Source organism: Poromitra crassiceps (genome assembly GCF_964638095.1).
Source record: "Poromitra crassiceps genome assembly, chromosome: 16".
In the NCBI taxonomy this organism is placed as follows: Eukaryota; Metazoa; Chordata; class Actinopteri; order Beryciformes; family Melamphaidae; genus Poromitra; species Poromitra crassiceps.
In genome coordinates, this window is record NC_139645.1 from 37,150,167 (window position 1) to 37,166,521 (window position 16,355).

Consider the following 16,355-nt stretch of genomic DNA (forward strand, 5'->3'; position numbering starts at 1 on the left):
TGCAGACGAGACGAGCGAGGCAGTACGTACCAAGGCAAGCCCTGTACAATGACGTGTTGTTGTTATGACGACGTATGTCACGATGCGGCGCGCAGGTACTGTACGCGTGTGCGCCCCCCAGTGTTTGTTTTGCTCCCTTCTACCGTCTTCTACTCATGATGCAGTGCACCATGCAGTGCATCATGAGGGCATCAGATGCACTGGCGCTTCCTATTTGCACTTGTGTTTAGTCCGGTTTGCTTTCACACAACAAACGAACCGCACCAGGGTTCACTTGGAAGCGAACAGAGACCCACGTTTTCAAGCGGACCAGAGTTCGTTTGCGCTTTCACACCACCCCAAACGAAGCGGACTATCCGAGGAAATGAACTCTGGCGCGTTTATTATTATTCAAATTTGTTTATTGGGTTTTTCATTTCAAACATACTATATATAAACAGAGACATAAGAAAAAGCAAGGCACCAAAATAGGACAAAACATAATAATAATAATACAAGAGACACAGACACCCAAGACTCTCTGGCGCGTTTAAAGCGGACCAAACAGCTTATATGTGAAAGCGACCCAAGACGAGACAGTAAAACGGCCCGGTTTTCTACTGGGAGTTGGAAGTGACCCGACACGCCAGGCTAGCTAGACGACAACCCGCCGATCTGAGATGTCCGTTCTCTGTGACCCACTTTTGGGCCCCCGACCTGCCAGTTGTGAAACACTACTCCAAGTTTAACGGTAGATTCCCACCAGAGAACAAGACTACGAGAAGAACAGCTACCTTAACCGCTAGTTGAAACACAGAGGGAGGGATGGAGCATGGGGGAACGGCGCGGGGGAACCAGGCTAGGATCGAAGGGCAATCATAGTGCTTTCAGACAGACACGGTTCTGGTTCTGGCTCCGTTCTGGATTCTCAGAACCTTGGTGCTTTCTGGCGAACCAGCCCGTGTTCACACCAGTTTAAGCGGAACCAAAGTGGGAGGACATTATTCGGTAGTCCTTCTTCAGTTTATTTTTTATTTTTTTAAGTTTATTAATTATTTGGTCTGGCGTTCGAGTGAACCCAGCCTTGGCCCTCTCTTCTGCAAGTTCGGCATACGACTTGCTCTTTCTTGTACTGCTTTCTAGCTTTTCTTGAGATTCGGTGGATGCTCAAATCGCCACTAAACATTTGGTTTCCTCAGGAGACCACTGCAAATTATTTTTCTCCATGTTGTCACTGCCTTCTTCTCCTTCCTGCTCGTTTTCACAGCCTAGAATGAGACACGCCCACTGATGATGTCACGGTTCCCAAGGAAAACCAACTATTTTTTGGTTCCGCTGAGAACCAACTTTTCAGGTTCCGAACCAATTATTTTTTCGGTCTAAACGCGCCGGCCAGTTCAGATTAGGGTTCTGGAACCGGAACCGGCACGGAGCCCTGCCGGTGTGAAAGCCCTATCAGAGAGCGAGTACTGGAGGCGTTGATCTTGTCCTGTGGCTTCTCTAAGAGGCTGGCATTTATACAAGCGCTGGATGGCCCCATCTAAACTAAACCCGCGGTGGCGTGTGTCGATGTGTGTTTTTGTTGAGAGGAAGTGCAGAGTGTAGGCGTGTTTAAGTTCAGAGGAGGCTTGCACACCTTTGTACAGATGCATGTTGAGTTCAGCATGGGGTAGTGTTTGTGCGTCTAACACTGTGTGTGTGTGTGTGTGTGTGTGTGTGTGTGTGTGTGTGTGTGTGTGTGTGTGTGTATGTGTATGTGTGTGCGCGCGCACATGCGTGCGTGCGTTGGGGTTTAGACACGGGTGAGGAACAGCAGGTTGAGGGAGCTGGGGATCTGGATGGTCTCCAGGGCCAGCGTGGATGGGTTGAATGGGAAGGTGACTGGATAGATCATCTTCGTGTCCATCAGCAGCTGGGGACTCACACAACGGTCCCGCAAACGGGTCTGATGGCAAAGAGAAGAGACAAGAGAAGAAAAGATGGAAGCTCCAATTAAAAAAAAAAAAACATTGAAGAGAGGAAGACAGTGAATATCTGGGAACAGCACTTTCGCTATGGCAGTTGGTGATTTGAACTCTTAAATCTTGATGTTTTTTCCCCTGTACATTTAATATTGTGATGTACTTTTAGATACCTTGATATTACTTATAAATTCTGATGCACTTGTATGCACCATCCAACAATGTAACCTTGTTGGATTGTGTGTGATGGTGTTTGTATGTACTACTCAATGTACTGGCAGCAGCACAAAGAAACATTCCTTGTAACCTTTGTGTTGATAAGGCAATAAAGTTAGACATAATCAGTTTTACATCAGGATTCACTGAGTAATTTGTTCAAATTTAACAGGGAGACAAGTATTTTGTTTCCCCTCACATTCCCCCTGAAATTACATTTTTACTATAAAGTCAACACATTTATCAAATTTGTGTCAGTAGGGGCTTTTGTGTGCCCTCTAAATTAAATATTAAAGTTTCAATGTTTAAGTTGTAAAGTTTATGTTTCAACATAATATGCACAAAAACCTGTGTTGTACTGCTGGAGTAAAGTACCTGTATGGTTCATATGAATGACCTGTGTTCTATAGATAAGTGCTGGAGTAAAGTACCTGTATGGTTCTATAGATAAGTGCTGGAGTAAAGTACCTGTATGGTTCTATAGATAAGTGCTGGAGTAAAGTACCTGTATGGTTCTATAGATAAGTGCTGGAGTAAAGTACCTGTATGGTTCTATAGATAACTGCTGGAGTAAAGTACCTGTATGGTTCTATAGAGAACTGCTGGAGTAAAGTACCTGTATGGTTCTATAGAGAACTGCTGGAGTAAAGTACCTGTATGGTTCGTATGAATGAAACAGACACTCGCTCCTCAAACTCGTTGACGGGAGTGTAGAGATTCAGGACTTTCACAATCTGGAACAAAAATGGCACAGGAAGTCAATTAATAAAAGAACCAGTTGACAAGTGTCGTGCTGGTCCTGAATATGGATCAAACAGACAAACAAATTAAGCATATTCAAAAATGATTTTTTACATATCAAGAGTTAGGCAGGAGGGGATGGAGTATTGAAGATTTACACAAAAATAGGGATACTGGAGGTTTACCGGGCATGGAGTACCCTGCTGATTGAAGGCTGTGATTGGCTGGTTTACTTGCCCGGGTACAGACCTTCGAATGCGCCCACTCCGGAGTTGAGTTTTGGCTGCTTCTAGTCTGGCATTGTCATATGCAAATTTTTACCAGCGATTCACCAATCAGCACTGAGGGGGACTAACAATTAGTCAATCAGCGTCACTAAACAGCCAAATGGGCAGGACTAATCTGTTGTCAAGCAGTTGTCAAGTGTGTCGAGGAGTATCAATGACTTTGAAATGCAAATGGAGGGGGTTAGCCCTAAACCTAACCCTCTGCTTGGAAGGCATTTATTCAAAGGGGAGATGTTTTTTTTACGTTCTCCCGACTGGAGTCACTAACGTGAGATTCAGGCCAATACGTTGGTCTCTACTGATTGGTTAGGGAAAATGGAATTCCCCTGGGGGATTCTCCTCATAGAAATAGGTTAAACAGAGGAACATCTCAAACTAGAAGGTGGAAATGAGTGTAACAAGACATCAGGCTACTGGTTTACCTGAGAGGTGGTGAGGGCGTGGCACATGGAGAAGATGGTTTACCTGAGAGGTGGTGAGGGCGTGGCACATGGAGCAGATGGCCTCTGCGTCCTCATCAGTTTTCTTCTTCACCTGCAGCAGTTGAGCAGCCTGGATCAGAGGCTCCAGAGTCTCCTTGGCTGCACACGCCATCAGATTCTTGTCTCTCAACCACTCCTCCAGCTGGCTCACATTGTACCTGCGCATGCACACGTCTGATTCAGCTAATTACATGAAATAAATCAATGCAATGCAATCAACTAATTACAGAAAGTAGGCTAAATGAGTTTGAAACATTCTGAATAAGCTAAATCAAGCACACACTTTTTTACCTTTTCACAATTTGTGGACATGTATTAAATAATGTTTTTTGTACGAATTATGAAATTTTGTGGGCAAAAATAATGAAAACGAGGGTACCAACTAACCAAACGGAGGGCACAATATCTACCTCATATTACGTGCAATATCATCTCATGCCCTTGATGTACTAAATCCTGACCTCTTCTTATAGCTTGTTGCTCGGGCGGACTCTGGAGCCCCCTCCGTACCCTGGCACTGCCCCTACCTGACCTGTATGTCCTCCGTACCCTGGCACTGCCCCTACCTGACTTGCATGCCATACCTGATCTGCATGCCCTTGCTCCAGGAGCACATGTCCTTGCGTAGTAGCAGGTTGTTGAGTGTGACGGCTCCGATGATGTAGAACTGCTGCTTGACCACCTGCTTGATGAGCTCGGGGTCGGTGCCGTGCTGGCACATGGTGGAGTGGAAGGAGCTGAGCTGCCGCAGGATGGAGTCCAGGGTGTCGCAGCCATCGTCGGCGATGCTCGACGTCCGCTTACGGAGGCCGGTGGGCTTTACCCCCGACACTCCCTGGATGGTCTCGTGCTCCAGCATGCCTGAGACTGCAGGGCACACACACACACGCAATCGTAGGTTATTGTGCATCAAAGTAGAATACATTAATGTATGCATGCATGCTGACAAAAGGCTCTGCAAGCAAACAAGAGTACTGTGAAAATATTATGCCGAACTTATTCTATGCACACATAAACTAGCAAGACAGACAGACAGACAGACAGACAGACAGACAGACAGACAGACAGACACACACACACACACACACACACACACCCACCCACCCACCCTACCTATCATGGGCTGGAGGATGTTCTCCATGCATTTGATGAGCTGTTGGTAGATCTGGATAGCCAGGTCGCTGATCACCTGTCTGTACTCTGCCAGGTCAAAGTTGGACAGACAATGATCGTTCTGTCTTGATGTATTGTGCTTCGTGAAGGCCTAAGAGACACACACACACACACACATGCGCGCGGATTAACAAATTACAAAAGTGGAAAAACGGGTGTGTCTTTTTGTGCAAGGCTAATTGTTAAGATTTTGCCTGATGTTTTTAGCAGCTCTATAAGTCACTCTGTTGTTCGGTCGGTTGACAAAAAGTTCACTGCCCTCTAGTGGGCACAGTTTTCACCCTAGGAGGCTGTAATTTGGCCTGGTGTCTGTGTGAAGGTGTGCTGTGTTTGTGTTCATGCCAGGCTAGGGACAGAGGGCTGAAATTTCACATGGAGGCCAAGTTGTGTGTGTGTGTGTGTATGTGTGTGTGTGTGAGTGAACAAAACGTGTTTGTGTTTATGCTAATTGGCTAAAAGGAGCAGTGGGGGGCAAATTCCCATAATGTGGTCGCAGCTATTGCGAGTTTGTGCTTATTAACATCTGCCGTACTGGCTCTTCTCAATGTGCTTCAGCACTAAGGAAACTGAACTGAACTGAACAGACAAACATGTTTCAATCTGGTTGGTTATGGAAACACTTGAAATAGTTCCTCAGTGGAACTAAGTCTTGGTTCCCTTTCCAACCCTATTCATGAGGCGGTACACACTGGTGAAAGTGGGCTGGAACCGTCCGGTGCGCAGTTCCTTTCAGACTTTCCGTGCCTGAACGCCGTTGGGGATAGACATGCAGCTGCCTGTCAATCAAAATCCGATTGCTGCAGAGTGCAGAAGCAATCACGATTGCATAATTTCCAACAAGGAAATGTCAGGCTAGGTGCGAGGCATGGTGGATCTAGTCGCGGATAGTTGATGGCCAAGACACACTTGGTAAACTGAAGTCTCGATGAGTAGGAACGCTGTGGAACTTGACAGAGTTGCAGAGTGTTGTCGCGAGATTTGTTTGTCTATGAACAACTGCAGAGGACCTGCAGAACCGAACCTTTATAGATCCCGAATATGACATCACCTTGTGTTATGACATCACCAGCGAGACCATCCGAAAGGCATGATTGAGACACTTATGAATCATGACATCATCAGTGAGTGAACTATGACATCACAGTAGGAATGATGACATCACAGTAGGAATGATGACATCATCTAACAGTACCCCCCCCTCTACGGCGCCCGATCAGACGCAAGGAAATCCCGAATGAGCGCAGCGTCAAGGATGAACCGGCGGGGAACCCAACTGCGCTCCTCGGGGCCGTATCCCTCCCAATCCACCAGATATTGAAACCCACGACCCCTGCGTCGCCTGTCCAACAGCTGCCGGACCGTGAAGGCAGGGTGGTCGTCGATCAACCGAGGCGGCGGGGGAGCCGCCGCAGGAGGGCACGAGGGACTAGAGTGTACCGGCTTGACCTGGGATACGTGGAAGGTATGGTTGATGCGACGGAGAGAAGCAGGCAGAACCAAGCGGACAGCCGCAGGGTTCACCACCCGCTCAATAGCAAACGGTCCGATAAAACGGAGTGCAAGCTTCCTGGACTCGACCCTCAAGGGAACGTTCCGAGACGAGAGCCACACCCTCTGACCCAGCGCATGGGCTGGGGCTGGTGTGCGGCGGCGGTTTGCCTGGACTTGCAAACCGCAGAGGAACGTAAAAGCGCTGCGCGAGCCCTCTTCCACGTGCGACGACAGCGGCGCAAATGTGCCTGCATGGAAGGCACCGCAACCTCCTCCCCCTGGGAGGGAAACAAGGGGGGCTGAAAACCGAAGCAACACTCAAAGGGAGACATGCCGGAGGAGGCGTTGGGGTGCGTGTTGTGGGCGTACTCAACCCACGGCAACTGGGAACTCCAGTGGGAGGGGTCAGCAGCTGTGGTGCAACGCAGCATGGTCTCCAACTCCTGGTTGACCCTCTCGGCTTGGCCATTAGTCTGCGGGTGATAACCCGACGAGAGGCTGACAGTCGTGCCAAGAGCCAAACAGAAGGCCTTCCAAACCTGAGAAATGAACTGGGGTCCTCGATCGGACACAATGTCAGACGGAATGCCATGTGCTCTGTACACGTGTAAAACTAAAAGGTCCGCTGTTTCCTTGGAGGACGGGAGCTTAGGGAGTGGGATAAAATGAGCCCACTTAGAGAATTGGTCAATGACGGTCAAGATGACTGTGTTCCCGTCGGATGGAGGGAGTCCGGTTATAAAGTCCATGGCCATATGAGACCAAGGGCGACGAGGTATAGGAAGGGGGCGAAGGAGGCCTGACGAAGGCCTGGTCGAAGTCTTGTTCTGGGCACAGACCGGGCAAGCGGCGACAAACTCCCTAGTATCCCCCTCCATGGCGGGCCACCAGAAGCGCCTGCGGATGAAGGCAAGGGTTCGTCTAACTCCAGGGTGACAAGTAAGCCGCGTCGAGTGGCCCCACAGAAGAACCTCAGAACGGACGGAGTCAGGAACGAATAGACGCCCCGGCGGAACGCCCTCTGGGTCAGGCTGGCCCTGTTGGGCTAGGCGGACACGCGATTCAATCTCCCACGTTACCGTGGCCACAAAACAGGCCGCAGGCAAAACCGGTTCGGGCTCAGTCCGTATGTCAGCAGAGAACTGGCGGGACAGGGCGTCTGGCTTGATGTTCTTAGAGCCAGGTCGGTAAGTTAAGGTGAAGTTGAACCTCCCGAAAAACAAGGTCCACCTGGCTTGTCGAGAATTCAATCTTTTAGCAGCTTGGATGTAGGCCAGGTTCTTGTGGTCTGTCCACACGACGAACGGGAGCTTGGACCCCTCCAGCCAATGACGCCACTCCTCAAGAGCCGACTTAACTGCCAGCAAGCAGCTCACGGTCGCCGACATTATAATTGGCTTCTGCAGGTGAAAGCTTACACGAGAAAAAGGCAGTTGTTCATACTGTCAGGCTTGGTGCGAGGCATGGTGGATTTATGCGCGGATAGTTGATGGCCAAGACACACTTGGTAAACTGAAGTCTCGATGAGTAGGAACGCTGTGGAACTTGATAGCTGGGTCTGCAAGGTTCGAAGTTGGGAACGGTTCCCACGTCTAGTCGAGCAACAACACCGCGGTCCAAGAAGCACCCCTCCGCCCCCGAGTCGACGAAGGCCGGGAGGGCAAGGGGCTGACCCCGCCACAAGAGGGTGCAATCAAACGACGATACGGGCAGAGAGGCGCGGTCGGTCTGGCTCAGTAGCATCTGCCCAACGGCTACTGAGCCTAATCTTTTGGTGCTTGGCGTCCCCTCGGGCAGCTGGGGCAGTCGTCGATCTTATGGTCCGGCGAGGCACAATAACGGCAGAGGTCGTCGCGGATACGGCGCTGTCTCTCCTCAGGGGTGACGTGGTCCCTGCCCAGCCGAGAGGGAGGGGCAGCAGCAAAGGCCGCGGTAGCGGAGGGGGCAGGACTAGGTACGATATCTGCGGTGTGGGTGGGCGTCCTCGCGAGACACCATTGCATCGCTTGGTCCGGCCGAGGCTGAACCTGTAGTGCCCTAAACAGCCCCTCCACAGCTCCCAGCAACCCGGGAGTCTCTGGACCTGGAAACTGAGGTGGAGCGCTGGCTCGCCACAGGGAGATTTGGTCCGCAATTCCGATGGCCAAATCTATCGCCCCGTCCAAGGGAAGTGGCCCACCCCGGAGAGCCATCTCCCTCCCAACCTCACTGTTCAACCCATTTTGAAAAGCCGTGGCCAGGGCGCTATCATTCCAACCTGACTCTACTGCCAAGCTACGAAACTGGCTGACGGACTGAAAGTCCTCCCTGACGGAGCCTCATAAGGCGCTGACCAGCCTGCTGGCCTTGCATCGGGAGATCGTAAACTCTCCGGAGTTCGCCAGAGCAAGCAGCAAAAGACAAGGCAAGCGGGGAGCCTTGCTCGAAGAGAGCATTAAACAACCTGAGCGGAGGGCCCTCCAACAGGTTGGCCAGGAACGCTATCTTCGCCCCTTCAGTGGCATATCGTATAGGTTGAGCGCTAAACGCCAACTGGCACTGGGTTAGGAACTGACGGCAAGAATTGGGGTCCCCAGAATACTTAGTGGGTGAGGGAATGTGGGGTTCAGGCATGAGGGCAGCAGGGAGCATGGCCACCCTGGAAACTCCCGGGACAACAGATGCCGTGGCAGAAGGAATAGGAGGTACAGGGGCAGTAGGGAATGACCTTCGGAGGTCATCCACCGTCATGCCTTCGGCCCGCAGGAAACCTATGAGCCTCTCCTTGAAATGGTCTCCACACTCAGCAGCACCTAGCAGGGGTACGTGCTGTGGCTCAACCAGCTGCTGCGAAGCAGGCATAGTGGGAGCAAGAGGTATGGCTGCACTGGAAACCTCCAGTGTTTGGGTTGGGGCGACTGATCGCTCAGAAGCTGGGGCAGGGGGGGGGCAGAAGGCTGCGGGGTGACACCCTGGGGGTTTAGCCCGCCGAGATGATCTAGCCGGCTCATCAAGAGGGCGTGCCGATCAGCGGTTTCGGAGGCCAGGGCCTGGATTGCTTCTTTCTGCTGGGCACTCATCTGGCGCTGAAGTGTTGTTGAAAGTCTCTGCATGATTGTGTCCAAGGCTCCGAACGTGACCGTATGAGTAGGGACATACAGCTGACCGCCTGGTGGGTCAGCTGAAGCGGCCGGCGGGAAAGCTGGCATCTCGGGAGCTTCCTCCTTGATTGGCGGAAATGTACCCACTAAATCCATTCCTGAGTTGTTCATACTGTCAGGCTTGGTGCGAGGCATGGTGGATCTAGTGCGGATAGTTGATGGCCAAGACACACTTGGTAAACTGAAGTCTCGATGAGTAGGAGCGCTGTGGAACTTGACAGCTGGGTCTGCAAGGTTCGAAGTTGGGAACGGTTGCAGAGTGTTGTCGCGAGATTTGTTTGTCTATGAACAACTGCAGAGGACCTGCAGAACCGAACCTTTATAGATCCCGAATATGACATCACCTTGTGTTATGACATCACCAGCGAGACCATCCGAAAGGCATGATTGAGACACTTATGAATCATGACATCATCAGTGAGTGAACTATGACATCACAGTAGGAATGATGACATCACAGTAGGAATGATGACATCATCTAACAGGAAACACATCTGTGCTGACGTTATGTCGTTATGTAGATAACGTTATGTCGTTATGTCGCCGGGGGGAAAATGGCAGTGATTGAGCCAGACAGACAGTCTGAATGAAATTGAATGTAACGTTCCGAATTCTATGTATTAAATTCTAAAAAATGAACGGCAACATTTGGGAAGGCTAAGTCACACAACTAGTTATAATCTAACATCATGCTTCGATGGCTGTGTTACGACCATGACGGTGACGATGACGGTAAGGACTCAAAAAGGTCTCCGCTGATAAGACACGGAGATCTCTGTTACAGGCAGGCTCTACGCCTCCTCCTGACCAGGCGTAAGAGTTACGCCTGGTCGTAGTGAAAAGAAGGCTTAAGCCGTCTTGGTGCAACCAGCGTAGTTGTTAGGTCGTAAAGTTACGACCAACTTAGCTTAAGACCAGTGTAAGACCAGTTGGTGCAACTGGCCCCTGTTGTTTAATGGCGGTTGGCAAAGGAGACTTGAAGAGACACAATAGTTCACACAGGAGAGAAACAATTTAATTGTTCAGTGAGTGAGTGGTAAATGTTTTGCCATAAAGGAGACTTGAAGAGACACATGATAGTTCACACAGGAGAGAAACAATTGAATTGTTCAGTGTGTGGTAAATGTTTTGGTCAAAAAGGAGAGTTGAAATCACACATGATAGTCCACATAGGAGAGTCTGTTGTTGTAATGTTTAAATAAATAATTCACTATACATATTGTCAAGTGTTTCTAATTTCTACACCATACAGGCATTAAAAAAATGGATATGTGTTCAGGGATGCATGAAGCTGGGGGCGGGAGGAGAACAATATGAAACGATGAAGGTTGGGGTAGTAGGCCTATAGTTCCTGTAAGAAATTCAAACCACTTTCACCCCTGGCGGTACATATTTGAGTTTGTGTGTGTGTCTGTGTGTGTGTGTGTGTGAACGTGTTTGTGTTTATGTGTGTGTCTATGTGTGTGTTCGTCTCACCTCATCTCCACTGTATTGTTTGAGACAGTGCAAGAAGCGGCAGGTGTTGGAAAGCCAGAAGGAGACTGTTTCAAAATCATCTCCTCGTTTCTGACAGGGAGAGGAGAAATAAACTATAGTTAGTAAACATTTATCAACTCATTGGACATTCTGCAATCCAATAGTCTGCCACTAAAGCCCCTTTTAAACTGGCCAACAATCCCACTAATATCCACAAACTAGTGGCATTTTCTTCAGTCTAAAAGCCGGGCCGTTTAGTTGATAGAGCGACCCTGCAAGTGAGGTGGTTTTTTACGCGGCAGCTCTGCACACCATGGCGATATAAATCTTGGCGGTGGTCCAACACGTTATTTACTGACCTTGCTTCTCCTCCTCTTTTCCACACCGAGTCAGTGATTCAGTGATTCCCACAGGCTGAAATTCGACTTTCTTAACAGTTAATTACTTTACATTGACGGAATATGCCGAGAGAAAAAAGCGTCTCTCATGCACAAGTGCAGCCCACAGCCCAGGCGCATAGACTGCGTCAAGTCAGACAGAATGTAAGTACGGTAGGTCGTCCGCTTTAGCTCTTTCAAAATAAAACCCTCGTTGTAACGTTAACAGAGAGCCCGCAGACATGCTGAAACTTACGGGGTTGCGAGTGCGATATAAAAGTTTAAAAAGCGATGCTGCTGCTGCTGCTACCCCCTGCTGCTTTCCTGGGTAACAAAAAATGTGTATTCGTGGGACTTTTGATGTAAAAGGGTATTACTGAAAACATCACTCAATAGTTGGCATTAGCATCCTTCCAGAAAACCAAGGACCAAGAAAATATCGTCTTATCTTGTACTTCCTACTGGTTCACACAAAACACACATGCCCAAACCCTTTACCTTTAGGATCTTCTTGATGCTGTTGATGGTGGAGGTGAGCAGAGTGCGGACCTTCTGGTCATCATTGAGATAGTCGGCATGTCTCAGACACATGAACAGGATGTAGGCTGGCAGACCTGGGATCAGATTCACTGCTACGCCGCGAGGCTTCAGCTCTTCAGAGAGAGAGGAGACACCAGTTTACACCTGGATCAAGGCTAGCATCAAACAAGCAGTTGTTGCTATCATACCAAGTCCCACTTTGTAAAGACCATTTCTAATTTAATTTCTGGAATTACCCATCAACCCCTAGTTTTGAACATTGCCTTGAAGAATTACTGAGACTTCTGGATTTTGTTCTCCATCTTTACTCTGCCCCCATGCACCTTGGATCTTAGTAAAAAAACAAAAACAATAACCGTGTTCACAATGGTTCACTCATTCACTCCCTCACTATTCTCCATACAATGTTTATCATATAGTAAACTATTCTCCATACAGTGTTTATCATAGTAAACTATTCTCCATACAATGTTTATCATATAGTAAACTATTCTCCATACAATGTTTATCATATAGTAAACTATTCTCCATACAGTGTTTATCATATAGTAAACTATTCTCCATACAGTGTTTATCATAGTAAACTATTCTCCATACAATGTTTATCATATAGTAAACTATTCTCCATACAGTGTTTATCATATAGTAAACTATTCTCCATACAATGTTTATCATAGTAAACTATTCTCCATACAGTGTTTATCATATAGTAAACTATTCTCCATACAATGTTTATCATATAGTAAACTATTCTCCATACAATGTTTATCATAGTAAACTATTCTCCATACAATGTTTATCATATAGTAAACTATTCTCCATACAATGTTTATCATATAGTAAACTATTCTCCATACAGTGTTTATCATATAGTAAACTATTCTCCATACAGTGTTTATCATATAGTAAACTATTCTCCATACAGTGTTTATCATATAGTAAACTATTCTCCATACAGTGTTTATCATATAGTAAACTATTCTCCATACAGTGTTTATCATATAGTAAACTATTCTCCATACAGTGTTTATCATATAGTAAACTATTCTCCATACAATGTTTATCATATAGTAAACTATTCTCCATACAGTGTTTATCATATAGTAAACTATTCTCCATACAGTGTTTATCATATAGTAAACTATTCTCCATACAGTGTTTATCATATAGTAAACTATTCTCCATACAGTGTTTATCATATAGTAAACTATTCTCCATACAGTGTTTATCATATAGTAAACTATTCTCCATACAGTGTTTATCATATAGTAAACTATTCTCCATACAGTGTTTATCATATAGTAAACTATTCTCCATACAGTGTTTATCATATAGTAAACTATTCTCCATACAATGTTTATCATAGTAAACTATTCTCCATACAATGTTTATCATATAGTAAACTATTCTCCATACAATGTTTATCATATAGTAAACTATTCTCCATACAATGTTTATCATAGTAAACTATTCTCCATACAATGTTTATCATATAGTAAACTATTCTCCATACAGTGTTTATCATATAGTAAACTATTCCCCATACAGTGTTTATCATAGTAAACTATTCTCCATACAGTGTTTATCATATAGTAAACTATTCTCCATACAGTGTTTATCATATAGTAAACTATTCTCCATACAGTGTTTATCATATAGTAAACTATTCTCCATACAGTGTTTATCATATAGTAAACTATTCTCCATACAGTGTTTATCATATAGTAAACTATTCTCCATACAGTGTTTATCATATAGTAAACTATTCTCCATACAATGTTTATCATATAGTAAACTATTCTCCATACAATGTTTATCATATAGTAAACTATTCTCCATACAATGTTTATCATATAGTAAACTATTCTCCATACAGTGTTTATCATATAGTAAACTATTCTCCATACAGTGTTTATCATATAGTAAACTATTCTCCATACAGTGTTTATCGTATAGTAAACTATTCTCCATACAGTGTTTATCATATAGTAAACTATTCTCCATACAGTGTTTATCATATAGTAAACTATTCCCCATACAGTGTTTATCATATAGTAAACTATTCTCCATACAGTGTTTATCATATAGTAAACTATTCTCCATACAGTGTTTATCATATAGTAAACTATTCTCCATACAATGTTTATCATATAGTAAACTATTCTCCATACAGTGTTTATCATATAGTAAACTATTCTCCATACAATGTTTATCATATAGTAAACTATTCTCCATACAGTGTTTATCATATAGTAAACTATTCTCCATACAATGTTTATCATATAGTAAACTATTCTCCATACAGTGTTTATCATATAGTAAACTATTCTCCATACAGTGTTTATCATATAGTAAACTATTCCCCATACAGTGTTTATCATATAGTAAACTATTCTCCATACAATGTTTATCATATAGTAAACTATTCTCCATACAGTGTTTATCATATAGTAAACTATTCTCCATACAGTGTTTATCATATAGTAAACTATTCTCCATACAGTGTTTATCATATAGTAAACTATTCCCCATACAGTGTTTATCATATAGTAAACTATTCTCCATACAGTGTTTATCATATAGTAAACTATTCTCCATACAGTGTTTATCATATAGTAAACTATTCTCCATACAGTGTTTATCATATAGTAAACTATTCCCCATACAGTGTTTATCATATAGTAAACTATTCTCCATACAGTGTTTATCATATAGTAAACTATTCTCCATACAGTGTTTATCATATAGTAAACTATTCTCCATACAGTGTTTATCATATAGTAAACTATTCTCCATACAGTGTTTATCATATAGTAAACTATTCCCCATACAGTGTTTATCATATAGTAAACTATTCTCCATACAATGTTTATCATATAGTAAACTATTCTCCATACAGTGTTTATCATATAGTAAACTATTCTCCATACAGTGTTTATCATATAGTAAACTATTCTCCATACAGTGTTTATCATATAGTAAACTATTCCCCATACAGTGTTTATCATATAGTAAACTATTCTCCATACAGTGTTTATCATATAGTAAACTATTCTCCATACAGTGTTTATCATATAGTAAACTATTCTCCATACAGTGTTTATCATATAGTAAACTATTCCCCATACAGTGTTTATCATATAGTAAACTATTCTCCATACAGTGTTTATCATATAGTAAACTATTCTCCATACAGTGTTTATCATATAGTAAACTATTCTCCATACAGTGTTTATCATATAGTAAACTATTCTCCATACAGTGTTTATCATATAGTAAACTATTCTCCATACAGTGTTTATCATATAGTAAACTATTCTCCATACAGTGTTTATCATATAGTAAACTATTCCCCATACAGTGTTTATCATATAGTAAACTATTCTCCATACAGTGTTTATCATATAGTAAACTATTCTCCATACAGTGTTTATCATATAGTAAACTATTCTCCATACAGTGTTTATCATTAGAGATGCTGCGATCCGATCATGTGATCGGATATCGGCGCGATATCAGCCAAAAAACATGGATCGGATCGGATCGGATTCCAGCGAAAATGACCGATCCAAGGCTCCGATATAAGCACTCCATTCCATGACTCCGCTCCAGGATTTCTATCCAGCATGCAGCAGCAGCAGCAGCAGCACACAGAGGCCGCGTTGAGCCTAGGATGGCCAGGGCCAAAACGTCAGACACACCCGTCCTTAACCTATGTGCGATTCGAAATCACGCGTCCGCACCTATGGTCCGCACCAACCCAAGGAGGCGCAGCTAGCGAAACATGGCCGCCTCCACTGTGGCTGTTGACAGTTTCAAATTATAATAAAACAACCACTATTGCGATTTGCAATACATGTCCCGCAAGGTTTCTGAGATTAGGGGAAAGTCTGAGCTGGCGTTACGCTAAACCAACGTGGGGAGGAGGCAGCGGATTTGTTTGGCGTTAACGTTAGCTGTTGTGATGGGGGCTAACGTTAGCTAGCTGGTTGTGGCTACCTATAGCAAGCAGCGCTCCACAAGCTTATTGTGACCAAAATCCCCGCATTTAAAGCACTTCATACTCCCAGAGCTGGCGTAAACCATAGAGAACCTCATGCATTACTCAAAATGAAACGTCCAGGGTTTGTGTCTCCGGTCTCCAAAAGCAACTAACGTTAACGTTACATGCAAGCTAACGTAGCTAGCTGCAGGGCTGTCATGATCTATCAGGAAAACGAATGCGCACATACAGTATGTTGCCGTCATGCCAATAAGAGTCTAAATGTAATTTTTTATGTTTTATCTGCAGACTAAGCAGCTAGGCTTTCGGTTCTATAAAAGCCATTATTTTTTGTATTGACTATTGAGAATTATATCACAATAGTGATGTCAGATTTGCTTAGGTCAGAGCTATGGAATATTAAATCATCCATCTTTGCTCACAACATTTGCCATTTCTTTCTTCTTCTTTTTTACCCCAGGTGTGCATAAAATACAGGTTAAGAACTTA

General features: G+C 44.9%; 1 protein-coding gene across 1 annotated transcript in view; it reads right to left on the reverse strand.

The window, feature by feature from the left end:
• Window positions 1–1,771: 1,771 nt before the first annotated feature.
• Window positions 1,772–16,355, reverse strand: part of myo5aa (myosin VAa) — a gene marked incomplete at its 3' end in the record, with an annotated part of 144,366 nt that continues 129,782 nt past the window's right edge. Inside the window, exons 35-41 of the mRNA XM_083653084.1 lie at window positions 11,822–11,976; window positions 10,947–11,036; window positions 4,780–4,930; window positions 4,251–4,533; window positions 3,650–3,824; window positions 2,810–2,890; window positions 1,772–1,924 (exon numbers count right to left, since the gene is read on the reverse strand). Of these exons, the coding sequence (XP_083509210.1) occupies window positions 1,772–1,924; window positions 2,810–2,890; window positions 3,650–3,824; window positions 4,251–4,533; window positions 4,780–4,930; window positions 10,947–11,036; window positions 11,822–11,976 (1,088 nt within the window). The remainder of the gene's footprint in view (window positions 1,925–2,809; window positions 2,891–3,649; window positions 3,825–4,250; window positions 4,534–4,779; window positions 4,931–10,946; window positions 11,037–11,821; window positions 11,977–16,355) is intronic.